Source organism: Phyllostomus hastatus, unplaced genomic scaffold (assembly GCF_019186645.2).
Source record: "Phyllostomus hastatus isolate PE091 unplaced genomic scaffold, TTU_PhHast_1.1 phas_scaffold_501, whole genome shotgun sequence".
NCBI lineage: Eukaryota > Metazoa > Chordata > Mammalia > Chiroptera > Phyllostomidae > Phyllostomus > Phyllostomus hastatus.
The window spans coordinates 21,217,672-21,244,918 of record NW_025334033.1 but is presented as its reverse complement, the minus strand read 5'-3'; the positions used below and the strand labels follow the sequence as shown (position 1 = coordinate 21,244,918).

At 34.4% G+C, this 27,247-nt stretch overlaps 1 protein-coding gene across 2 annotated transcripts in view; it reads left to right on the top strand.

The window, feature by feature from the left end:
• RFX7 (regulatory factor X7) overlaps positions 1-27,247 on the top strand; it is a 114,576-nt gene that overhangs the window by 67,316 nt on the left and 20,013 nt on the right. For both annotated transcript variants that reach the window (XM_045822633.1, XM_045822632.1), the window contains exons 4-5: positions 15,240-15,322; positions 16,218-16,340. In XM_045822633.1, the coding sequence (XP_045678589.1) occupies positions 15,240-15,322; positions 16,218-16,340 (206 nt within the window). The remainder of the gene's footprint in view (positions 1-15,239; positions 15,323-16,217; positions 16,341-27,247) is intronic.

Genomic DNA, 27,247 nt, shown 5'->3' with positions numbered 1-27,247 from the left:
ATCATTTTTAAAGTGTCTGAAATTTGAGCTTATATATGAATTTTTAAAATTCTACTTTATTTTATAATCAAGAAAATGTTCCTGACATTAATTTTTCACCTTTAAAATTGATCTGGAGTGAAAAAAATAAAAGCTGTCATTATCTTACTGGATTTTACTAATCAGTAATTCTCAGTGTAGTCTATTTTTCACAAGCAGGTTGTTTAAATGCCATTTTTAAAACTTACAATATGCTCACTAAAACAAAATAGATAAAATAACTTTAGTTATTTGAATTTATTAAAATTGTGAAGACTGGCACTATGAAATATGCTAAAAGTGAAAAATATAAATTTTATATATGATCATAATTTTAGTCACTTTTCATGCTTATCAGTAAAGACAAATGAAGATATTTGTAATAGATTAATTGTAAATAGTTTTTATTAATATTTTAATGATTTTACAATGCAAACAGTTGGTTTTTACTTAATTTTAATAACCTACATGTCCTAAATTTCTCAAGTTGTAACAATTTTAGATCTATAATGTCATTGTACACTTGTAAAGCTAATCCAATTATATTTTTCATAACCAATGTAATAGTCCAGGCAAAAATCTTACCCTTGACATATTCAACACTAGAGGATTAGCTAGAGCCCAGCAAAGTCTGAAAGCTGCTCAGTCCATATTCACTAGTCCCCATCTTAGTTCAGTTAAGTTGGTCTTACCTAATTGATGTAGCAAGGCCTAAAATGTGAGAGAAATAATACTGACTGTTTGGTTAGAAAGGCCTGGTTTGTTGGTGAGAGTGAGCCACAGGAGGATGGGAAATAATTAATCCTTGTTTCCCAAAATGTGATCCTTAGAAGAGTAATTCCATAGGATGTTAATGTTACACAAGAAAAACATTCCAAAAGTCAAGTATGTTTCAAAAGCTCTGGAATAAAAGGTGTCTTAAAAGCTATTTTAATAGCTGCTGTATATTATGAATCTTAAACAGTATTCAATGTGTTCTAAAATTTTTTTCCCTCATAACACTTCTCATAAAGCTGGTGATCTAGGGCACACTGGGAAGTGATGGGTAAAATCCATAGGGCAAGTTTCTAGAGTAGAGAAAGTACTTCCCACTTGTGAACCATTTAGCACTGTTGGGATATTGTGAACTGCCTGTTTTTATTATTGTGTTTTAGGTGTGTATACCACCAGGAAGCAGTCTTCCCACCAGTTTCAATATCCAGATCCCCTAAATTGATTAATTCTGCTTTGGGGTTATTAGAAGTAATAATAGTTAAAGGAGTGGGGGGGTAGGGGAAGTGGCCGTATATTTTGGTTACCATTAGGAAAGGCTAATGTAAACAGTAAATAACATTCAGCTTGCTGGGAAATCAGCTGAAAGCAAGAAGAAAAATACTTTTGTCTGATGGACTAGACAGTTCAGCAGCAATCCTAGTAATATTATACAAGTAAGAGCGGGCAGTCTTTGTTAACCTTTTCCCTATCAGCTGAAGATATAAAAGACTTAAAACCAGGAACAAGGATAGCCTGAGTATTTTAAATCCACTTTAGTTCATATTTTAAACCTCCCAGGAAAAGTGTATACTGCCTTATTTTTAGGGCTTTCTGATTGACCCGTGGTCTAAGAGAGGACTTTTATGTATTGCCAGCTACTTCTAGGTTTTAAAAAGTGTAGTGTTGGCCCTTCTTGGTGACTTAGCATAGCCTGATAAAACAGCTGCTTTGCAGAAAATGCTCTGTTCTGCACCTCAAAAGTGAAGTTAACTCACCTGGGCAAAAACTGAACATGTCCAGTGAGTTCCTTGTCACAGATGAGTGTAAGGGTTCCTGACCTAAGTCAGCTTTGCTGGGTTTATTCAAGCAAGTTGACCAGAGGAGGACTTCCTAAGATTTTCATTAAGAGAGAAGAGTTGAAAGTGTTGTGAGGTTGCCAGAACGCCTGTTCCTTATGGAGGGCTAAAGAAACCTGAAACTAGGTGACAGATGCCATCATTTAGATTATTCAATAGTGAGATAGGTTTTCTCCAAGGGAAAACTCTCAATACGGTCCTCTTGCAAAGGAATACAGTAGAAAACTTGAGAAAGTGGAATTGTGTCGAGTGTGTAGTCAGTGTATCTTAGGTCCTGAGTACTGATTAAGTAATCCCCTAGGACCTTTGCTTTCTGCCTCCTACCCCCACTGGAATAGTGTCTGTCCTCCCTGGGGAAATAAGCAAAAAGCAACAGCCTAGGCTATATTCTATAAAAATTTTCTTTAGAGGGCACTAAAGCCTGTTATTAGATAAACCTTAAGAACCAACTGGGCACGCAAGTTGTCCATTACAAAATGTAAAGCCTGGAAAGGCAATCACCACAGAGGTACTGAACAATTCCTCTGAAAAATCCTATTTAGCATAGTAATAAGCCAGTAAGAAACAGGTAAGGGGAAAGCAGGGCAAGCAGTCTGCGTATAGAAAGTTTATTCATTCATCTTGGATATCTATGTGGAAGTTCAGCAGTACCTGGATTCTCACCAGGGTCATGTCTGGAACACTGCGATAGAGACTTTCCTGGGTGTAACCTTTCTGGTATCATTTCATCTTGGTTTATGACATATTATTCATGTGCTTGCTCTGAATCTAACATATTCCCAAGATCCTGAATTTTAAATGTGTGGTTGCTCAGATATGCACTGGATGGTTAACAACAAGCAGGCCTGGTCCAGCAAACCAAGCATTCCAGTGCTGACAGCCCTGGAAGAACTCATGCCTTGACCCAGTAGACCAGAGGAGCTAAACTGGCGACCCACGGACTAGATCTGTTCCACAGAGGTGTTTGGTTTGGCCCACACTGACATTTTTTCAATTCCAGATTGGCTGCCATATTTCAAAATTGGGAGAGTTCACAGAAAAGATGAGGTGTCTGGTTTCTCTTGAAACACGGAGTTCTTCTGCATGACAACGGTTGGCTGGACCTAGGTAGCGGTTCCCCCTTTCAAACATAATATGTACTGCCCAGCCTTCCCCATCCCTGCCATGTGTTAGCTTCTCAACATAGATATTTTTGTTACCTGTCGTCTGCTTTCATCATTCCCATTACCTGTCTGGCACTTAATTTGGTAACCTCTGTGTTAGGTTCTTTTGGGTCAAGGTTCTTCTGAGAGCCATTCTTAGCAGGGTTGGGGGGGCTATCACAGTATCATGAGGACAGAGAATGAGAAGGCAGCTTCTATTTTTGTCTCTCAGTAGTGTGGCTTCTCTTCACTGTCAGTTCTTGCCCTAGCCATTACAACAGCCAGTCAGTAAAAAGCCAACGCAAGGTAGAAGAAAGAATGATGACTGTCTTGAGAGTCTTCAACCACGATAAAGACTGATTAACCACGATACAGAACATTTTTATTCTTCTTACTTCTGTGAAGCCTTCCCTGACCACTTTAGTTTAAATTGTACCCTCTTGCAACACTGTTTCTTCATTGTATTTATCATCATCGTGTAACATATTTTACTTTTAAATTTTGTTTTTCTTCTGTCTCCCTGGTACTAAAATGAAAGGTCGTGCCTGAAGCATAGTAGGCACTCAGTGCTGGGAGGTTGAATGTGTGGATGGATGAATGAATAATTTCATTTAATTTTTAAACTTTTCAAATCTATCCTATGGTTAATGTTTGAGGTTCAAAGCCAATTCTTTTAATGTGTCTACTGTTGAAGGGATTGGACAGGAGCTAAAAGATTCATGAAACACTTGGGTACAGAGTACCTGTTCCCTGAGAACCAGACTAGTATTGTTCGAGGGGGACTTCCTGATGTAGGTGACACTCTCTCAGCAATAAATGTGAGTAACTCACTCAAGGGGTAATTCTTACCAGGTGGGCTCCCTGCCTCTCCTCTCCTCTCCTCTCCTCTAGAGTCTGTAATAGGTCCTTGAGGCATGTGTAAGGTGGATGCAACTTACAGAGACTTCTTCCCTTTCCTCTTTGATGGGAGAAAGCATGCTTTGTCACCTCACATCCTTGTTGGAGTGAATGCCAAGTGATGGCCAATGTCAACCTGCTGACCCAGACTGGATGGAAACTAAAAATTTTGTTTAGGGTATCTAATCTGAATTCATTATGGCTTGAAAAGGGCTTATTGTTAGAATAGAAGATAGGGTTTATCCGGTGATGTGACAGTGGGGTTACTGTTAGTAAAGACCTGTCTCAGAACCCCACATCTTTCTGTCGTTTGGTGGAGAATAAATGGGTAGCTTTCAAAAGAAAGCATTTTTGTGTGGAATTTAATTGGGGGGTCGTAGGATGGGACTTGACAGGCATGCCAGATTTAAATAGCTGGGTTTGTTTTTGGTTTTTGAGTATCACAAAAAGAAACAATCTGGATAAGGCCATGCCGTTTGGAAGATTTTTAAAAACTGATTTGTTTTGTTTTTTGTTGTTGTTTTTTTTTTTTCCTGTTAGGGGCTCAAATGGACTAAATTGCCATGACATGCCCATGTCATGATCAGTTTTGATAACTTTTCTATTTCATAATTATTACAGAGTGCTGTAATTACTGTCTTTTAAATAATTCATTTTAAATTCATTTTCTTGTCACAAAGAGTAGAGAAAAATACATGGGCTACCTCACCATTACCTGTAATTCAATTTTCATTAATATTATATTCAAAGTGGCATAATATAGAAAAATGTGCTCTGATAGACAGCAAATACATTCTTAGAGTATTCTAGTTTTTCTGTCTTTGCATTTTAAGTCACTTCAGACTTGCAGAAAAGTAGACGAAGGGAGAAAAAAGGGAATGTTACTAAGAGCAGAGACAGGAATTAAAGAACTGGCTTTTCCTCTCCATGACCTATACCTTTGTTGATGTGTGGCTTTGTAGTTTTGAGGAATCAATTAGAAATTCATTTTTTGGAAAACATAACAGAAGCTGGGCTCTCAGGGACCATCCTTTCTTTCCATGCTGAAAAGTTAAAAACACAGTGACTGGAATGAATCCTCTCTAGTGCCCCCAACCCCTGTCCCTCCCAGTAGTGGATAGGGATCTTTCCGGATAGCATACAGAAACACTGGCAATAACCTGAGTGTTCCAGAAAAATATTACATGATCATCCTGTGGTGGTCACTTTTTGTAGAATTTAACTGTGGACAGAGGGTTCTCCCTGTGTCAAAGGGAATCAGTCTGTGGGTGTATGTACTCCCTGCCTATTCAGACCCTAGTACTTTGCTGTATATAAGTGTTACAGCAGTATGGTCTTGTCTCAACATTTTATGTGGTCTTTAGTCATTTGGGTGCTTATGTAGCCATGAAACTTGCTACCTTGTTATTTATTCTTTCAGTTTCAGAGATTCAGCTTCCTTTTTCATTAGTAAACCCTAAAACAAAAGAGTATAGTTTAGACAACATTAATAAAAATGACCACTGTTTAAATATAACTAATGTCCTTGGCGATCTCTTTAACTTTCTTCTTTTATTATTTAATCTTCTCTCTGTTTTATGTGCAGAACCTTTCTAATAAACACAGAATTTACTCAAATATTTTACATATGTGCCTTGGAGTGTGAATTTTTCAGTGCTTACATTGCAGTCCCTTAGAGTTGCTTTAAGTCAGAATTCCTCTAGACTCCATTGTAGTTAAAGCAAGTTGAAAGGGGTTTTTTGTGTGTTATTTTTTTTTCTTCAGGTGGTCATGAGTTCTCTAGGTCACCCAGCAGAATTACTAAGAAGAAAGTGAGAAACATTTTGGGTTTTGCTGAAGTCTTGCTTCAGTTCTTAGCTGTGCCCTAGTAACTGATGTCTTTAGACGCATCACATTCCTTATTTCAGAATAGAACATTTTGAACAGAAAGTTAAAACCATTTTCATTTTACATCAGTTCAATAGGTTTGTAAATAGAGTAAATCCTCACAATAATACAAATACAATAAAATTTACTCTTCATGTTTGATGTATAATTTTTAGAACTGAGAATAGAAAAATGGTTTTCCCTTATTGTTGGTAGTATAACATCACACACACACACTATGGTTCTCTTAGCAGGTTAGGAAACTGAAAATTAAGAACTCTAAGCAAAAAGCATTAACAAACAGAGTCCTTTTCTCTGTCTCCTTTATTCAGTCCTGTGGAAGGACAGCTTTCACAGCTGCCTGAGACAATATAGTATCAGGTGTGTTGACAGTTTTCATTCATTTAAAAAGACTATGAAATAAGATCTTACTTTTCTCTTTTGGTCCTTCTGTCAGTGACACTGGTGAGTCGTTTTAGTAACTATGCTCCTGAATTAGTTTCACCTGAGGGGAAGGATAATTAGAATGTTTACACATGTTTGTTTTGTTTTTGTAGTTTACAAAATCAAGGGCAGAAATGTCAAGTGTCATTATCCTATTAGTGTATACTCATATATTTTCCCTCCATACATGGTAGCTTAACTGAAGAAACTGTCAAACTGGAGAATTTAGGTTTCTGGATTTTAAGCTGACTGTTCTAAATACAAATTTAAATTAAAACTTTTCTAAAATAATTTTTTTGATACCAGTTGGAAGAGTAAAGTTTAAAGAACTAATTATGATAAAACTTGTTGGTCATCTATCATTGGAACTCAGTCATTGTCAACCTGGACAGCCCTTTGAAAGGTGTGTGTATCTTAACAGGAGATTTCTGCTTTTTCTGGAAATGAAAATTACATACCTTGGATGTAATTTCTCTGTCAAGGATTTGCATGAAAACTTCTCCATTAAGCCTTTGATTGTTTTGGTCTTTATAAGCATCGGCCCTTCCCCAGTTTTGTGACTTTGGAAAACAACTTGAATAACACCTGAGGGAAGTGTCACAACAGAAAACACAATTTATGTCCAACAGGAGAAATCCTTTTTTCTTAACTTTTGAGAAATTGTAGTCAGCCTGATTCAAGATGGTCCTGTAAAACAGGAGCAGATCTCCACTCAGACCACCTTGTACTGTATTCTCTGCCAGTACAGAGTGGGAACATATTTCCTTACCATCTGCTTTGAAGGTCTTCAAGTTTTACTAATAAGACATTCAAAACTCCAGCTGGTTCTCTGCGATCCATCTGGTATGTATTGACAGTTGAGAGACAGATGTCCTAAGAAGACAAACAGAAACACTAAAAATTAACTGTTTATGAAATATAGAATATTGTTTTAGGTTATTTTTTTAATGACAGAAGACAACAAATGGAAAGTTACACATTTTGTTCCAAGTCCAACATGGGGAAAAGCTTTTATTTCTGACCAATACTGCTTAGGTTGATTTTGTTCTCTGTAGTACCCCAATTGTCAGAAATATTGTCTGACTTCATTTTAATTTTAATGACTCAGGAGAAAATAGTTTCCACCCTTTTTTGTGCTCTCCCTAAGGAAAGTCAGTGCTGATGGAACGTTGCCTTCAGTAACTATGGCCAAATCTGACGCTCACATAAAATCTAGGAGCCTTGCTCTTGCGGTGCACCTCCCAAGTTAGTGGAGGTCACCAGGTTAAATGCTTGCTACATTTCTTAAGATACCTTGCTTTTTCAAATAAAAGATTCTCTACTTGTTGGTGTAATTTGATTATAAACTCTCTGCCAAACTCTAATTTTAAGCAATTCTGTATTTCAGAATACGTAATAATAATGCCTATCGTGCATATATTTTATAAATTGCTTTCAATACTCACCAAAAAATTGAGCAATTTAACACCATTTTACATATTTAAAAATTAATGCTCAGCTAGAATAGCTTGCTTAATGTCCGTTATAAAGCTAGTGAGTGGCAAATGTGGAATCAGATCCAGGCCTTCTGATTCTGCATCCTGTACCTTCACCACTGTGTCCTCCTGCTTTGGATAGATTTGATTTAAAGGGTTAATCAATCAAGTTCAGGTGGCAATTGCTTCATTCACCTATAATATATAATAGAGGCCTTATATTTTTATTAGGTATTAATTTATCAATAGAATAGGATACATGCCTATTAACCCCAGATTTATAAAAGCTGCATCAAAGCTGCTTCATAACTGATCAGTTACTGGGTGATATTCTTATATGGAAAGTTTCTGCGACGCAAGTTAGAGACAATCAGTGAATCATACATTTTGCTGTAAGACCCTCTTAAGAATAAATTGTTGACTTTTAAATTTCAACTCTGAGAAATATGTTTTTAAATACTGAAAATAAAAATGACAGCTTTTAACCTGTAATAAACAAGAATCCCATAACAGATGTGGAATGAAAAAATAGAAAGGAATTGGTAAATTATTCAATAAATTATACTAGGACAATTAAGCTAACCTTGTCAAAACTTTAGGTCCTACCCTACTTTATCTTTTATAGGGAAATAAATTTCAGAGAAATTAAAGACCTAAAGACCTAAATGTGAAAAATAAAACTTTAAAAAGAAAACATAGGGTACCTTTATGATATTGGGCTAGGGAAGGATTTCAAAACAAGATGCAAAAAGCACAGATTATAAATGAAAAGATTGATATATTTGCCTAGAATTAAATCATCACATGACTCAAAAGCAAAATAAAAAGATAAGCTGTAATTAGGGGGAGATATTAGAAGCACTTATAACCAGCAGAGGATTAACATATAGACTACATCTTCGCTATCCCCCCCTTTTTTTTAGTGTCCTCATTTTTAAACGTGCAGTTGGTTCTCAAGCCTCACTCCTGACCCACTGAATCAGAAACTCTGGCTCTCTGGAGGTGGGGTCCTGCAATCTTTAAACAAGCTCTCCAGGTGTTTCTGGTGCATACTGAACTTGAATAACCATTGTATTAGCGTCAACTCAAATGATAACATGAAAAGATAGTCTGATCATCAATCAGAAAATGTAAAATAAAGCAATGAGATACTTTGGGTAATTGTATCCATGAGCTTAGCTAGAATTGATATCTTGAGTTTTCACAAGGATGTAGAGAGATTATAGCATTGCTGTGGAAAATATAAATTGACATAACAGTGTTGGGAAGTAATTTGGAAATAAATACCCAATAAAATTGATAACGTACATCCTTTATGACCAAGTACTTCTACTTTTAGTTACATGCCATAGAAAAAAAGCTTGTACAGGGACACAGCCGTTACAAATAAGGATTTTCATTGCAGTGCTATGTGAAATAGTGCATTTTTATAATAACTAATTACTTATCAGAGAAATGAACTGGTTTCAATCCATATAACACTATTATATAAATCTGTGGAAAAATCAAAGAATTCTGAACCAAATGTAGCCAAAAGTTAGCATCTTTTAAATATGGACTGTGATGCATGTGCATCTACTTTGTAAACTTTATTTGAAATACTTTTAAATTTTAAATGGGGTATTAAAATAGTAAAAGCATTGCTAATGAAAAACATTTTAAAAAATCAATAAATGCAAATTTTTTTTTAGTTTTAGAGAGGGAAGGGAGGGAGCTAGAGAGAGAGAGAGACATCAATGTGTGGTTGCTGGGGGTTATGGCCTGCAGCCCAGGCATGTACCCTGGCTGGGAATCGAACCTGTGACACTTGGGTTCGCAGCCCACGCTCAATCCACTGAGCTACGCCAGCCAGGAATAAATGCACATTTAATGACTGTAAATTCATGAGTAATTGCTGTGGACCAAGCTAGAAGGACAAACAGTCACACTGTAGGATCATGTATGCAAATGTTATGAGAGTTTAATTTTAAGTAGCTTTATTGTTATTATTATTATTATTAAAGTAAAATTAAGTGGAAGAGAGCTTGGAGGCTGTATATTCTCAACTGGTGCTTCTGAATCATTTTTTTAGCTCGTACCCCATTTTGATAAATATGAATATCACATCCTTGTTTAATATAATTTCAAAATAAGGTGAATATTCTAAAAATGAATAAATGAAAGCTTTTTAAATTAGAGAGGAGCCCTTTTCTTCTTGCCACATTTCTATTTGCTTATATAGAAAGGAGCTTTCATTCTTTTAGAAGTGATAGAAGGAAAACATGTAACTTTCTGTATTAATCAGGAGGGGCTAGGCTGTGCTGCTATATCAAAGTAAGCCCAAACTATCAGCCACCTAACCACAAAAATTTATTTTTTTATTCATGTTATGTGTGCTGCACAAATCACTGGAGGCCTCTGCTCCACATAGTCCCTCAGGAACTCACATTGACAGACACATCCATGTTAGGGGCTCACAAATAAAACACATGACTTCGAAGGCGCCACAAAGCAGGTAGAAAGGATAAAAGTGACACACTGATTCCTGACTATGTCCCCTTAGAAATCATATACATCACATTAGCTCAGTTCATGGCCCTAAGCTAACTGCAGAGGAAGCTGAGAAATTCCAGTTGAGCAGATAGGATATTTGATGAACACTGTATCTCATGCTCTTTTCACCACTTTATTTTCCCCACATGGGAGCATTAGATAGCTCTGTGCCACTAGTTCCTGTGTGAATATTCTTTATCAGCCAAAACTTCAGAAGAAAAGGAGATCTAGTGGTAGGATTCAAACACCAAACTTCACCTTGAACCTCCAAAAATAACTTGATTTTGCATCTCTTGTACTACACCTTTATTTTCTTCTGGTTCACATGCCTTCTAAGCAGATATTGAGTCTGATCATTAGCCACAAGCTTTTCTGTCCAGGATGTGAAAGAATAAAGTATATCTAGGTCATTTTTGACATTAAGTCTGTAGCATTACTTTCTTTTTATAGCCACGGGTTCGAAAAAGCAGTTTCATGAATATATGCTCATGTGAATGGCGAGGTAACACACATGGTCTCCTTGCTTATTTGGAGTAAACAGGTTTTTACCAAAATTCTCAAAGTGGTTTTCTGGAATGTTTTCGACAAGTCAATCAAACTTCAGTTCAAAGATTCCTTTTGGGTATCTTGTAAAGATGGAACTATGTGAGAGAGAAGTCCTTACTAGCTTTTGGGCAAGATTTTCAACCACAATTTTAGGAAATTATCACCTTAGTTTATTCAGTAGACTAGGTAATATTTGAGGTTTCCTTTAAACCTGAAACCATTTTCAATAACTTTTCCTTGAGAGCTTAACTTCTTCTATTGACAAAAATGAAGACTTTCAAGTCTAATGAATAGGAATGTTTAGTAATTGCCCTTTTAAGTTTTAAGTCAAATATATTGGATATGTCTGTCAGATATGCTGAGCTGTATTAAAAATTATATATTTATTTTTAAAGATTTTATTTATTTTTAGAGAGGGAAGGGAGGGAGGGAGGGAGGGAGGGAGAGAGGAAGAGAGAGGTGGGGGGAGAGAGAGAAACAGAAACATCAATGTGTGGTTGCTGGGGGTCATGGCCTGCAACCCAGGCATATACCCTGACTGGGAATTGAACCTGCGACACTTTGGTTTGCAGCCCGCACTCAATCCACTGAGCTACGCCAGCCAGGGCTAAAAATTATAATTTGTATTATAAAATACACACACAGACTTTACCATTAGCAATATTTAGTCTATTCACAATGTTATGTAACTACTAATTCAATCCAGTACCAAACATTTTCTTCACCCCAGAAGTAAACCCACTAAGCAGTCAGTCCTCCTGCTTCCCTTCCCACAATCCTTGGCAATCACTAATCTATCTATGGATTGATTTGCCTGTTCTGGATATTTCATAGAAATGGAGTCATGCAATATGTGGCCTTTTGTGTCTAGCTTTTCACTTAGTATGTTTTCAGGGTTTGTCCATGTTGCAGCATGTATCACTACTTCATTTTTATGGCTACATTTAAAAATTACTATTTTTAAAAGTTTATGCTTTGGTCTTTTTTTTAATGCTCTAAAAATTGAGCAACTTGGTCCTTCATTTCATAAACCCAGCCAATACATTTCTTTTTAACAACCAATGCATTTTAACATGGAACAAATTTCTTGATATTTAAATCTTTACAAAGCATATCAAATAATCTGACGTTTAACATACTTGCCACCTGATATTCTTGCCATGATAAACAAGGATAAGGTCTCTACTACACCACTGATTGTTGCTTTGGAAGCCGATAGATAACCATAAATAACATGGTATATCTAAAACGAAAAATATTCATAGTGAACTCAGCCTTGCTGGGCTAAAATGCTATCTCACACACTTGAGTCATTTTGTTCACATGTGCTTCATAGAATTTTGGTATTATCAGTATTAGTAAACTCAAGCTGTTTCTTCTGTGTATTGAGTCCCACATAACAAATGAGTTAATAATTGACAGTAGTAAGTTTTCATTGTTCAAAAGGCAGAAACAAACAAAACAGGGCAATTTAATCTTTTTCAAAACTATTTCTCTAACATGGCCTTTAAGTCATCTCTTTGGCACTGTATCCTAATTTGTATTATCTTCTGAATTCCCTTTGTAACTTCTATGGTTTTCAATTTTTTAAAGAAAAGAGTTCCTTTAAAATTTAAAAACTATAGAATCCAAGGTTTCTCCAATAATATAAAGTTTTTTAAAAATTCTTAGTTATTGAAAAATGTTTTTTCTTTGATTTAAAAAAACGTATAATTGACATAAAATTATATCAGTTCCAGGTGTACAACACAATGATTCGATATTTGTATATATTGCCTAGTGATCACCTCAGTAAGTACAGTTCACATCCGTCACAGTACATGGCTACAAATAAAAAATTTTTCTTGTGATGAGATACTCTCCTAGCTACTTTCAAATATGCAGTATAGTATTATTGATTATAGTCATCATGCTGTACATTCCATCCCCATGGCTTATTCATTTTGCAACTGCAAATTAGTACCTTTTGAACCCATTCACTCATTTCTCCACCCCCCACCTCAGGCCACCATCAGTCTGTTCTTCATATCCATTTAGCTTGTTGTTTGTGTAGGAGGGGGGAAGAGGCTTGTTTTTTTTCTTTGACTGGTTGTTGTTTAGATTCTACATAAAACAGATGACCCAAGCTCTGGCCGATGTGGCTCAGTTGGTTGGAGCATTGTTCAGTAACTAAAAAGTGGTGTGTTGGATTCCCGGTCAGGGCCCATATCTAGGTCGAGGGTTCATCCATGGTCCAGGTGCATACCTTCCCTCTCCAAGTGCGTCCAGTAGGTCTCTCCCACATCGATGTTTCTCTCTCTAAAGGCAATAAAAAATGTTCTCAAGTGAGAATTTAAAAAATAATTTTAAAAAGATCATCCAATATTTCTGTCTGATTTATTTCATTTAGCATATTGCCCCCAAGGGCCATCCATGCTGTCACATAGCAAAATTTCCTTCTTTTTTATGGCTCAGTAATATTTTATTGTTATGTACCACATTTTCTTTATTCAGAAATGGTGTTTTATATTACATTTTCTCAGACTCTGCCTAGAATTCTAGTTTTTTTGTTTTGTTTTTGTAACCTACTATGGATTTAACATGATAGGCATTAGTGGTTAATGTTAATAACATTCAGTAAAAAGTACCTTAGGAACTATATTTAAGACAGATTAAGGTGGGGAGAGGTTGGTGGCACAGAAACCAGCTTGTTAGACATTTTAATAATATGAGAATCATTGTAAGTTCCTTAAAGGTAAGGACAATTGTGTTGTTCATCTATGTATTTCCAGCCTTTCTATATGTTGTGATATGCAATATTTTTATAGTTATAAATCACCTGTGGAAGATGGCAGAAAATATAAATATCATACATACATACATATATACATATGTTTTCCTTCATTGCTAAAGGCTGCTACAGACCTAGACTAATAAAGTAGCTGGGAAAATAGAGTACAGAGAGAATAAGGGGGAAAGAGATAGAGGGATAAATAAAGGATTAAAGTGGAATGCACAAAGAGGAACAAAATTAAACAGACAACAAAACTGAACACTGGTGAGCTGGAGTGAAGGAGGAGTTGCCGTGGCCAGTGTGGCTCAGCTGGTTTGAGCGTCCTGTAAACCGAAAGGTTCTGGGTTCAGTTCCCAGTCAGGGCACGTGCCTGGGTTGCCAGTTTAGTCCCCAGTTGGGGAGTTTACAAGTAGCAACCAGTCGATGTTTCTCTCTTTCTCGCTCTTCCTCCCATCTCTCCAAAATCAATAAGCGTGCTCTCAGGTGAGGATTAAAAAAAAAAAGGTGTTAAGTAACAGTTGAGAAAGGAGATATGTATGTGTTTTCCTTTTTTTATGGGAAAAGTTACAAAGATAATGCTAGTAAATCTATTTAAGGTGTTAGAGCAAGAGCTAATTGGAAAATACCACACAGACAGTGTAAAGGGGAAAAATATGGGTTTAGGAGTTATTTTATTTACATGTAATTGATAGATTAAGTCATTCTGTGGACTAATTCTAAAATGACACTATTTTGTGGGTGAATTCTTATGAGAATAAGAATAGGCTAAGTTATATCATTTTAAGCTTTTAAAAATTTAGATTTATGTTTAAGCTGTGCTTTGTTGTATAAGAATAAATTCTGCTACCAGGTATTCGAATAATGTGTTCACATTTTCGATCTCAATGCAATGAACTTGGCTACCAAAATTTTACAATGGTATTTTTATTGTAATAGGATTTGTGGCACACTTAAAGATCTTCTGTGGCAAACTCAGGAAAGAAAGCTATACAGTCCTGGTTGTAGCAGAAATTATTTTAAAGGGTACATTTATAGACAAAAACGACATCATTGTAGAACAATTGTGATAGAAAATCACACAAGTCAGTTCTCCAAATAGCAGCTACTCTTGCAAGTCAAAGCATAAGTACATCTGCATAGTGCAGGAAGGGATGCTGGTTGTCCTTGAGTACTTTTAAATCTCCGTTTCTATCCATAGGCTGACAGCATCATTAGTCATGTGTTCTGGGTTTTTGAGAATTAGGAAAGGATGCTAGAAATCATCTCATCCATTTTATAGTTCTAAAGAATATTTGCCAGACAACCGGAATCTCATAGCCAGTTAAGTGAGTAGGCTAAGACGAATAATAAATATTCTCTTGACTTTCAGTGTAGTACTTTTCTAGTAATACTGTACAACTCTTATTCTTTAAATGTGATTAAAAGTGGTAAACTTTTATCTAAGCATTGATCTATGATTTTATTTAGACCTAGAATATATTCATAGGAAAGTTACATTTTTTTCCTTAATTGTTTTACATATAATAAATTTATCAAACAGCTTAACTATATTATTTTAATGATGAGGGAAAAGCCTAGATTTTGTTTTCTTTGACAGGTGATCCATTTAGTCTGGCTTAAATTTATACAGTATTTTTTTTTTACTGATGTGTTAGTAAATTTTAAGAGAGAAACCGTGTTTTTAAAATGATCTTTCTTTTTAATCTTTTGTAACCAGCAAGAAGTTGAGAAGTTTACAGACCTAGAGAAACTCTACCTCTACCTTCAGCTGCCTTCTGGTCTCAGCAATGGAGAGAAAAGGTATGTCTCTGCTTGTCTTTGCCTTCATTGCAGTGTTCACAGGCGATCCCTAGGAAGTAAGTGTGTGGGGGGGGTATGTTTTATAAACAGATTAATATTTTTATGTAGTAAAACCAAAGAATAAGTACATAAGTATTGTGAGCAGTAAATTAACTGCAAGAGTTTTTTAGGTACTGTCAGGTGAGCATGTCACAGAATATTAAAAAGAAAATAGTGAGTTGCCTGTATGAAGCATAAATTTCTGATAAATGTAAGGTGTTTTAAGTGCTTGTGTATATTATATTTCCTTATTTAAAATATTTATTGTCTCATTAGAAACTTGAGAGAAACATTGCTGGTTCATGCATTCTGTTCTTAAAGTTTCTATACTCTTTTAAGTATTTCTCAGAATTAATTTCATTCACATAATTTATACAAAAATTATATTCTGTCTGACTCATTGAGTGCTTTAGTGAGATTTTAGGTAGTTACTTGAGAATGGTAAGCAAATAAAAAATACACAATTGCTTCCATAACTTTAGTTTTGAAAGCTGCAGGTTTGGTAAGTTTAGGCAAATGAACAGGCAAGTAAGTGAGCAAATATCCAATTAGAAATCATTTTAGCCAAAACAAATACCTGATATTGTTAGTGTTGCTTCTAGAGATGGTAGGGAGAGCTGGGACAAGGCATCAACTTTAGTCGGACCCTAGTTATAGAAAATAACACCCACATCCACAGGTGGATGACTTCCATATATAGATAACTGGGCACCTGCTGTTTGTACTGAGTTTGGTTTGGTCATTTATAGTATGTTTACACATGGCTGGCTATTCAGTGGAACATTTAGACTTGGCTCAAAAATTGTCAATGAGTTGCTGTCTAGTTCAGCTAAACATGTTTTTCTTCTGTGATTAGCGATCAGAATGCCATGTCATCTAGTCGGGCACAACAAAAGCATGCCTTTTTCTGGATTCGGAATACTCTAGAGGAACATCCCGAGACTTCACTGCCCAAACAGGAAGTCTATGATGAGTACAAGTAAGTGTTGTATATATATGCCAGGCTTGCTAATGTATTAAAGAGCTTAAGCACTATACAAGGCTTTAATGATTTATCATTGGTGAATATTACAGTGATATATAGGAATTTAACTTAGAAATCTCTCCTGTTCCCCTATCTCTAATGGGTACAACTGTAATTGAACAACAATTTTAGAAAGTTGAAAAAAAAATTCTCTAGTAGTATATGTAACAAAGGACAGGAATCCTAAATTAAAGGATTACTCTGGAGCTCATCTGGATGACTGGAGGTGGAGGGACAATGGTATAGGATTGCTGAATTAAATTCCTGCAGAGTTCTTTAAGAAACAGGAAGGGTATGCCAAGGGTTGGAAGGAAGATGGAAGGCAGTAAATAAGTCAGTGCATATGGAGAGCTAAAACATGTTTTTTTATTTAGACTTCTTAAAGGCCTTTTCATGCATCCATGAAATCCTTTTAAAATCCTTTTCTATACCAACCAAATAAAATGATAGGATTCTGGAGTGTTGTGTGGCTTGCACATATTAGACACTCAATATAATTTTGATTATATAGATATTTATTTAAACACAGGAAGCAAAGGTATAGACACTAATGAGTTTTTCTGGATAGAGAAAAGTTAATAGATGCTAAATCTAGCTTTGTTTAACATTTTTATAATTTATTTGGAAAAAGATTTATTCGGGCAGAGTAAATAAAACCAAAATTTTGGGGGTATTGAAATGTTAGAGCAGCAGGCATTAATGTGTTATACAATTTGGAAGAAAAGTATCAAATAAGTGCTGCTGTTCACCAGTGTAAGATGATGCAAAGCAACTCCACTTTTAAGGAGGTTATTGGTATCTAGAAATAAAACTTCCTCTACCCTCATTCAAAATTTTGATTCCCTCACCTTAAAAAACATAGTGGACCTGGAGAAAGCCTAGAGAAAAATGTCTGAAATGATCAAGGGTTGAACAAAGTTAAACTGAAGAGCTTTAGAATTTCTTCTCTTTAGGAAAATTAAAGCTAAGACTACATGTGATCCAATTCTGTGAAGTTCGTTTTCTCGGTCCACAGCAGTCTGTTGAACACCTGCCATGTCCTGCTGTGTACTAGACCCTGTAATAAGTTCTGAGGACATGACACATGAGATACAGCTTCTGCCCTTGATGAGAATATGAATATGTATATTCATATGTATTGAATTCTTCACTAACTTCAGGTTAATTAAAATAGAGATAACTCTTGACACTACAAAAAAGCAAATTTGTAGTCACTAAAAGCTAATTAATATCAGGCAAATGTGTGGTATGTTGAAATCCTGGTTTGAGGAGCAAGAAAACAGAACCGTCATTAAACTTAATATAACCTGGAAATATATTCTAACCATTCTTTTTGTCAGTTGCATCATCTATAAAATGAGGCAGTTTAAGAGTTTCTTTTAGCTCTAGAATTCTAAAACTTGTCTGAAGAAGGAAAATGGTGAAGAACTAGTTATCCAAAAATGTCTTGCTAGTTTCCCAAAAGACAAATTGGACAAATTAATGTATGACGTCACTGTATAAATTAATAAGGAGTTTAGGATATTTTATGTATTTTTGAAGTGATGTCCTTCCACTCCACCACATTTGTAACTAGTTTGTGGAAGTGTGACCCTGCTTCATTAGTGCAGTCCTATGCTCCTTAAAGATTTCTGCCTTTGGCAAGGCATGATTATATTTTTCTATAATATTTTCCTGAACTTTTCTAGTAAATCATTTTCTAAGATTTCCATAAATCCTTGTAATTTTTTTCACTAAGAAAAGTTAAAGAGTTTTCCTGTACAAAATAGAACAAAAATCGTATCTTTTTGGTGTATAGAGTAGGTGCTCCAATTTTGAGCCAGTAATTTGCAGTTCAGTAGAAAGCAACAAAAATAAAAAGAAAGTAGGAAGTTGTTTAAAAGGAAGTAGTAGGTAAGGGAAATTCTTAATAATAATGTTACAAGGAAAGAAATATCGGTTCTGGGCATGAAATTTGAAAGAATTAATGATTATGCTTGTCTTTGTAATCCATATAGTAATATGTATACTACTATATGGAGATACATATACACACACACACACTGTAGTACTATACCTGAGTCTGCATATTTTAGTTCAAAAAACATTTCATTAAGAACATACTTTATTTACTGTTGTTTCCCCACAGTGTTTTCACATAGTAGTCACTACCTTAATATTAAGATTAATTAGAATGGAATCTGATCCCTTCCATTGATGATAAAATTAGTGTTGTGAAAGACTTCGTTAAGTCTTCTAGTATACTTCCACCCCACTAATGTGTGGGTGAAAACATTAAAGCCCAGAGAAGTTCGGTGAGTCTTCCAATGTCACAAAATTAGTTAGGGGTGGATGTAAGCCTAGATCTCAGATTCCGTGAGTGGTTCATAATAGGTAAGAAAGCAAACTTACTAAATTTGAGTATATCAAACTGAGGGGGTAGAAAAGGTTAAGCGAGTTGTTAGAAGTCAAGGTGGTGAGGACTTCCACATAATGTGAATAAATTAGCTGCTCAAAGTATAAATTTGTTTATATATAATTAATATGTATGCATATAAATAATGTGTTATAAAAAACACAGTAACATGTACTAATAGCACAACAGGTGCTAGAAGAAAATATGTTTGTATTTCCAGAGTTCTAGCCATGTGAGAGCTCCAGGCTCTTCTCTTGTTTGATTATACGTTGCCTGAAATCATAGTTTGCCATGTGCATTTAAATAACTTGAGAGATATGAAAAATAGACTACAGGCAGGCAAGAAGTATTAGGAAATAGCTGGTTTAAAGTTTTAAAATTATCTTGTCTAAAGAAAGCAAAATGGAGTGTAGCTATTTATTTTTTTTTTAAGAAGAAAAGTTTTAAATCACAGGAGAGATTTCAGTTAGATACAAAATAACACTTTCTATCTGTAAAAATTTTAAGAGAAATTTTGTTCCTTCCCAAAGGCCTTTTAGACTAGTCATTTTCCTATTTTGGTGCCTTAATGAGTTTTCCTGAATAATAATTTACCATACATAGAATGACCAGTCTTAAACAGAATTTCTTCTGAATATTTATTAGAAAGATATTATTATTGATATGAAATATACCTTTATTTTAAGCTATTCCTATTGCATATGGACTCTCGTATAATTCATTGTAGCGGTGTTTAGATATATTTGTGTAAAAGTCAGTCTTTTTTTTTTTTTTTCATTTTAATTGTTCAAGTATAGTTTTTTGCCTTTTACCCTGATCCCAGCCCACCCCCCTCAATCTTTTAATAGTCATTAAAAATCCCTTTGAGAGAAAAACTGAAGATGTAATCTAAGACATTTGGCTTCTTTTAACTGTATTGTCATGCTAAATTAAGATATTAATAGAACCAGCCCTGGCTGGCGTAGCTCAGTGGATTGAGTGTGGGCTGCGAACCACAGCATCGCAGGTTCAACTCCCAGTCAGGGCACATGCCTGGGTTGCAGGCCATGGCCCCCAGCAACCGCACATTGATGTTTCTCTCTCTCTCTCTCTTCCTCCCTTCCCTCTCTAAAAATAAATAAATAAAATCTTTTTAAAAAATCTTTAAAAAAAAGATATTAATAGAACCAGGAAGCTTTAAAGGGCTTTCAGTGTGCAAAGACAGTTTAATTTACAAATGATTGTGAAGTTCTTACATGTGTTTATGAAAATGATTTTTAATGGGTTTATATTATTTTTCTATTTATAAAAGTAATATGTACTCATCATGAAAGTTATGGCAGATAGTTATAAATATATGAAAAAGAAAACTAACATCAGTAACCTCACTACCTATAAATAACCACTTTACTTTTTTCTAATGCCTTTTTCATGTGTATATTCTTGTTATTTAACCAAATTCGCCCCCTCGTTTACACAATTTATGAAGGGGGACAGTCGCAAACAACATTGCGGTGAGCATTCTTGACCATATAATTTAATATAGATCATCAGAATTGGGGTTGTTGGTTTACACACCTTTATATATTAAGGATATTAACTATTAAAATATAAAAATTTTTAAGATGCCCTGACTGGTGTAGCTCAGTGGATTGAGCACGGGCTGCGAACCGAAATGTCGCAGGTTCGATTCCCAGTCAGGGCACATTCCTGGGTTGCAGGCCACGGCCCCCAGCAACCATACATTGATGTTTCTCTCTCCCTTTCTCCCTCCCTTCCCTCTCTAAAAATCAATAAAATCTAAAAAAAATAAATTAAAAAATAAAAATAGCACAATAAAAAAATTTAAGATTACTGTTTATTATTTAATTTTAATTTTTATAAGTCTAATTTGCCTACTGTTTTGCAGGTTGTAACATCCATTGTTATACTTAGAAAGAATTTCCCTCATCCACTAGTAGCTGTATACTTACATGCATTTTTTCCTAGGTATTTCATTTTTCACATACAACCCTTTATTCCATCTGGTATTGATTTTGTTGTTGTTGTTGTTGTTGTTGTTTTTCCCTTCACCTGAGTACATGTTTATTGTTTTCAGAGAGAGGGGATGGGAGGGAGAGAAGAAACATTTATGTGAGAGAGAAACATGGCTTGGTTGCCTCTCACACATGCCTTGAATGGGGACCAAACTTGCAGCCTAGGAATCGAACCCATGACCTTTCAGTTTATGATGCTCCAACCATTGGAGCCACACTGGCCACAGCTGGTATTTATTTTGGTAAATGCCTTAAGATAAGGGACTAATTTTAATATTTTTCTGAATGGTTAACTAATTATTCCAGCCTTGTTCACTGAATAATTTTTTTCTTTTAACACTAATCTATTATGCAACTCTTACTGAATTTTCTTCCTTTGTATTTTCCATTCTTATTTCAGTACCATACCATTTTTAAGTGTTTTAGTTATTAAATGTTTAAGAAGCTGGTAGAACCAATCTTTCTTCATTGCCCTTCTTTATCAAAAATGTCCTTGTTTTTTCACACCAATTTTTTTTAAGTGTTTATACCAATGTTTTCATATGAAGTTTAAAATCATTTTTATTCTTTTACTTTAAAGAGGAAACCTAAAAGGAATTTTGATGTGAAAATTTATTGTAGAAAAATTAACTTCAGAGTTAGGAGTATATTTCTTGATTTACATCTTTCTCATGCCCTTCAAGTACAGTTTTAGGATTTTTTCCTTCAGTTAAGCTCACTTATTTTTCTTGTTAAGTGTATATATTCCTTGTTAATTTTTACTTGTGTCATATTATGAAAAATAATTTTTCTGTTAGTCTTCCTGGTTTAAAGGACATCTGTAAATTTGTTATGTTGAAATTTTATATTTACTGAATTTTGCTTAATCCTAATTTTTTCAGTTCTTTTGACTCTTCTGGGTAGAGTTTATCCTGCATGTCTTTCTCCTTCTCTTTATTACATCCAATCTCCCTTCTGACTTTAAATAAGCAATGTTTGTATCATTTCCTCTTACAGTTCTTTGTGTTAAGGATGTATCATTTTTAATTAACCAAGACTGTAATTTGCTATTTTATGAAAAATGGATATTAAAATTCATCAGATACTTTTTGGGCATCTATTGACATTAGTATGCATTGCTTCTTCTTTGAACTATTGATGTTATATTATCTGTAGTACCCAATATGAATCCTTTTATCCACTAGAATGAATGCTCTCTTCATATGAAGATCTGTAATCTTTTAGTGTACTGTTACTTTCTGTTGTCAAGCATATTATTTAGGATCTTTGTATCCATATCCATCCATAGGGGAATTTGGTCTGTAATTTTCTTTTTTTATGCTTTGTCAGATTTTGATAATAGAGTTGGGCCAGGTTCATAGAGTATTTGGAACTCTTTCTCTAATTGTGTGTGCTCTGAAACAGTTTATGTAGCATGGGACTTACTTGTTCTTGAAAGTTTTAAAGAACTCAACTATAAAACTATCTAGGCCTGGAGTCTTTGTTGGCGGTAATTCTTTGACAACTTTTGTGGTGTTCTTCTATTAGGTTTTTACTTCGTTAATCAGTTTTGGTAATTTGTTCTTCCTGGAATTCATTCAAATTTTCAAATACATTAGTATAGCATTATGTATACTCATCTCTTGTAAACTGAATGTCTTCTGTATCTGTTACAGCCTTTGTCCTATGTCTAATCTTATATACAGGGCGGGGCTGAAGTAGGTTTACAGTTGTAAGTACAGGAAACAGTGTATTATTGTATTATTATTTATTACTGTATTTTCTTCATAAACAACTGTAACCTACTTTGCCCCACCCCGTATTTCAGTTTTCCCCATATTTTATCAAATTGTACTTAGCAATAGTTTATTTTTATTAGTCTTTAAATAAAAGGAAAGTAAGCATGATATATCAGTTTTGTCTGTTTTCTCATTTATTTTCTCATTAGATGCCTTTTTTTTATTCCCCTGATTTTTGGTGTGTCTTTTTTTTCCTTACTCTTTAAATGGGATGCCTACTTTGTTTTCATTCTTTTTATATTTAAGATGTGAATATTTACATCTATGAGTTTTTTTAATATAGTTTTAGCTATATTCCTCAGGAATGAATATGATTAGTTACAATTATCATTATTTTCTAATAGTGTAGAATTATAGCTTTATTGTTTTCTTTGACCCAAATAGTTAAAAGTGGGTTTTTTTAAGCCTTTCATATCCTTAAGGGTTTTTTTCCCCCCCATTTTGTTTTGTTTTATTGTAGTATGGTCACGAAGTATTCATTTCAGTTAAAGTTTATTTTCAACCTAACACATTATCAGTTTTTATAAATATTTCTGGACATTCTCATTATATTACACTGTTTATTCACTGTATATTAATATGTACTAAATTCATTTTCCTGTGTTTTTTCAAATCCTTTAAATTCTATTTAAAAATTTTTTTTCTTATAGTTTATCAGTTGAGAATAAATAGTATATTAATCTTTTACAAAAGTGATGTTCCTTGTAGTAGTTAATGGATTTTAATTTATAGATCTCGGGATATTTGACAAAAGGAAAAATAATGATTATATATATCTTTATTATAGTTTTTGCCTGCTATCAACAAAAATGTATTCATGTCATATTTAATGTATTTTGTCTTAAAGTTTTCTCTAATGTCAATATTTACAACCCACTCTGGATATTTGTCTAATATAAATATATACAGGGTGTGTCAAAAGTAGGTTTACAATTGTGAGTACACAAACCAGTTTATTCTCTTATTATTTATTAATTATTATATTATTTTCCATATGTACAACTGTGAACTTACTTTTACCCCACCCTGTATATATACATATATGCCCATCCTTTTATGTTTATCATTTGTATCATTTTGTTTTAGGCAGTTTACATTATTATGTTCCTAAAAAGTTCCTGGTCTTTAAATCTGACCAATAGAGGAAGCTGGAGGAAGAGGAGTTTCTATCCAGAAACTCTGGTGTATGCAGACACATAGCAACAGAGGCAGTAACAACCGCAGATCCTGCTGCTTCTTCCTGCTGCATGATGGAGAAACAAAGCATTAATCTCAAGTGGATTTCTTATTAAATAATATGTAGCCTGTTTTAGCATTCCTAAAAATCTGTTTGCTTTCATTCTGGGTAGAATCTCAAATGTGCAGATTTTTAAATTTGACAGCTTTGTTTCCATCGTTTCCTGGCACAACTGTTCTTCCCAGTCCTTTCTTTTCCATCTATTTGATTATTTAAATTTTTTAGTTATGTGTAATAATTAATTTTGTATGTGGATACTTTTGTGCTTACAGCCTAAGTTTATATTTTCTGTTGTGTTAATCGGTGTAAATTAAACTCTTAGGACAACCCTGAAGGTAGAAATAGATTCTTGAAACATGTTTGTTTTAAAAGCATTAAAATAGTGAACATTTCATGTGCTAAATGACATATAGGTCAGGCCTAAGCATGTATGTATACTTTCTCAAATTTATAATATATTGTTTAATATTATAGCATCTGCATAAAATAAATGGAAGCAGATACTATTCCTGCTTTATGGATGAGGTCACTATGACTCAGAAGTAAATGCTCTAGACAACCTGTACCCAGGTTTTCTGACTTCAAGGCTGGGCTTTTTGATTTGATCCCTATTACATCTAGAAACTCATTCCAAATGCTAGTCTTCTCTTGATTAAAATATGTGGAGTAGAATTTCCCAAGCCTTAATTATATTTTAAATATTTTAGCTGATTAGAAATAGTAGACTAAAGTTTAGAAAAAACTATACTGATCAATTTCAGCCACAAATGTCTCAGCAAATGAATCACTTCCACTCCACAATCCTAAAGAATATGATTCAGAATATGTATTGGCAAAAATCTCAGTTTACTACACGTCCTAAGGCAGTTATTTTACAGATAGGCAAAACTATAAATTTTTCTTTTGTTCTTTAGATTTTTATCTTTTGAGATACAAATCACATATTATAATACTCAGTTTTAAATTATACAGTTGAGTGTATATTTATAAAGTCATGCATTCGTCACCACAATGTGAAACTATTTTCATTATTGCCCCGAAATTCCATATCCGCTAGGAGTCACAACCCATTTTTCTTTCTCCTAGACCTTAGCAACAAATAATCTACTCTCTGCCTGTATCAGTTTACCTATTCTGGACATCTCTTATAAGAGGGATCATTTATTATGTGGCCTTTCCTCTGGTTTCTTTCATATATCCTGATGTTTTCAGGGTTTATCTATGTTGTATCATATATTTAGTGCTGCGTTCCTTTTTATAGTCAAATAATATTCCATTGTATGAATATACCAGTTTGTTATCCATTCATCATTTAGTGAACATTGAGTTGTTTCTACTTCTTGTTATTATGAAAATGCTGCTATGAACATTTGTGTATAAGGTTTTGTATGGACATAGGTTTTCAGTTCTCTTGGTCATATACTGAAGAGTGGAATTTCTGGGTCATATGGTAACTCTATTTTAACTTCTTGAGGAATTACCAAACTGTCTTGCAAAATGACTGCACCATTTTATATTCCCACTAACAATTATGAGGATTATATTTCTCCACATTCTTGCCAACACCTTCATGTCTTTTTTATTATGGTCATTTAGCCACATGTCAAGTAGTAGCTCACAGATTCAATTTGTATTTCCCTGGTGACTGATGATGCCAAGTAACTTTTCATGTTCTTATTGGCCATTTATGTATTTTCTTTGGAAAAATATTTATTCACATTCTTCTCTGATTTTTAATTATTTGTCTTATTGTTTATTTATGTGTTATACACATATTCCATATACTAAATTCTTACTAGATATATTATGGTTTGTAAATATTTTCCCACCTGTGGGCTGTCTTCATTGTTTTGACAGTGTCCTCTGGTGAACAAAAGTTTTTCATTTTGATGAAATTTATTTTTTCCTTTGGTTGCTTGTGATTTTAGCTATCATAACTAACAAAGTGTTGCCTAATGCAAGGTCATGCAGATTTATACTGTTTCATTATAAGAATTTTATTGCTTTAGCTCATACATTTGGATCTTTGCATTTTATTTAAATTTTATATGTGGTGTGAGGCAGGTACCCAAATTCATTCTTTTGTTCATGGATATTCAACAACCATGCATCATCTGTTGAAAAGATTATTTCTTCCCCATTGAATGGTCTTGGAACCCTTGTGGAAATCAATTGGCCATCAATGTATGGGCTTACTTCTGGGCTCTGAATTCTGTCCCATTGTTCTTTGGATCTTTATGATATCATTACACTGTCTTGGTTATTTTAGTTTTGTCATAAGTTTTGATAATAGGGAAGTGTCAGCTTTCCAGATTCATTTTTTTTGACTCTCTGGTTTCCTTAAATTTCCACATGGATTTTAGAATTAACTTGTTAATTTCTGTAATGAAGGCAGAGGAATTTTCATAAAGATTGTATTTAGTCAATAGATAAATTTAGGACTATTGCCAGCTTAACAATATTCTTCCAATCCATGAACACGGAATGTATTTCTGTTTACTCAGATTTTTAGTTTTCTTCAAGAATATTTTGTAGTTTTCATGTAAAAAATCTTGTACTTATTTTGTTAAGCTTATTCCTAGTGTTCTTTTAAAATAGTGTAAATGGAGTTACTTTTTAAATTTCACTTTTGATTGTACATGTGTATAGAAATAAGACTGATTTTTATACAGCCATGCACCACATAACAATGTTTTTGTCAATAGTGACAGACCATGTATATGATGGTGATCTCATAAGATTGTAATGGAGCTGAAAAAAATTCCCATTGCTTAGTGATGTCCTCCCTATCCTAATGTCATATCTCAGTGCATTACTCACGTGGTCGTGGTGGTGCTGGTGTAAATAAGCCTACCGTGCTGCTGGTCATATAAAATTATAGCACATACAATTTACAGTGGTAGGCTATACCACCTAGGTTTGTGTAAGTACTACACTCTACAGTGTTCGAAGAATGACAGATTCACTTCCTGACACATTTCTCAGAACATATTCCCATCCTTAATTGGCATGTGACTATATATGATTTTGTCTCCTGAACTGGTTAATTAACTCTAATGGCAGTGTTTTAGTACATTCCTTAGGGTTATCTATCTATCTATCTATCTATCTATCTATCTATCTATCTACCTATCTATCTGCAGCCCTGGCCAGGTAGTTCAGTTGGTTGGAACATTGTCCTGATGTGCCAAGGTTGTGGATTTGATCCCAGTCAGGGTACACACAAGAAGGAGCCAATGAATGCAAAAATAAGTGGAATAACAAATCAGTGTTTTCTCTCCTCCTTGCTCCCCCCCCCGCCCTGACTCCCTTTCTCTCTCTAAAAATCAATAAATACAAACTTTTTAAAAAATATATTTTATTGATTATGTTTTTGCAGTTGTCTCCGTTTTTCCCCTCTTATGCACCCCTCTGCCTAGAACCCGCCCCCTTCCCTC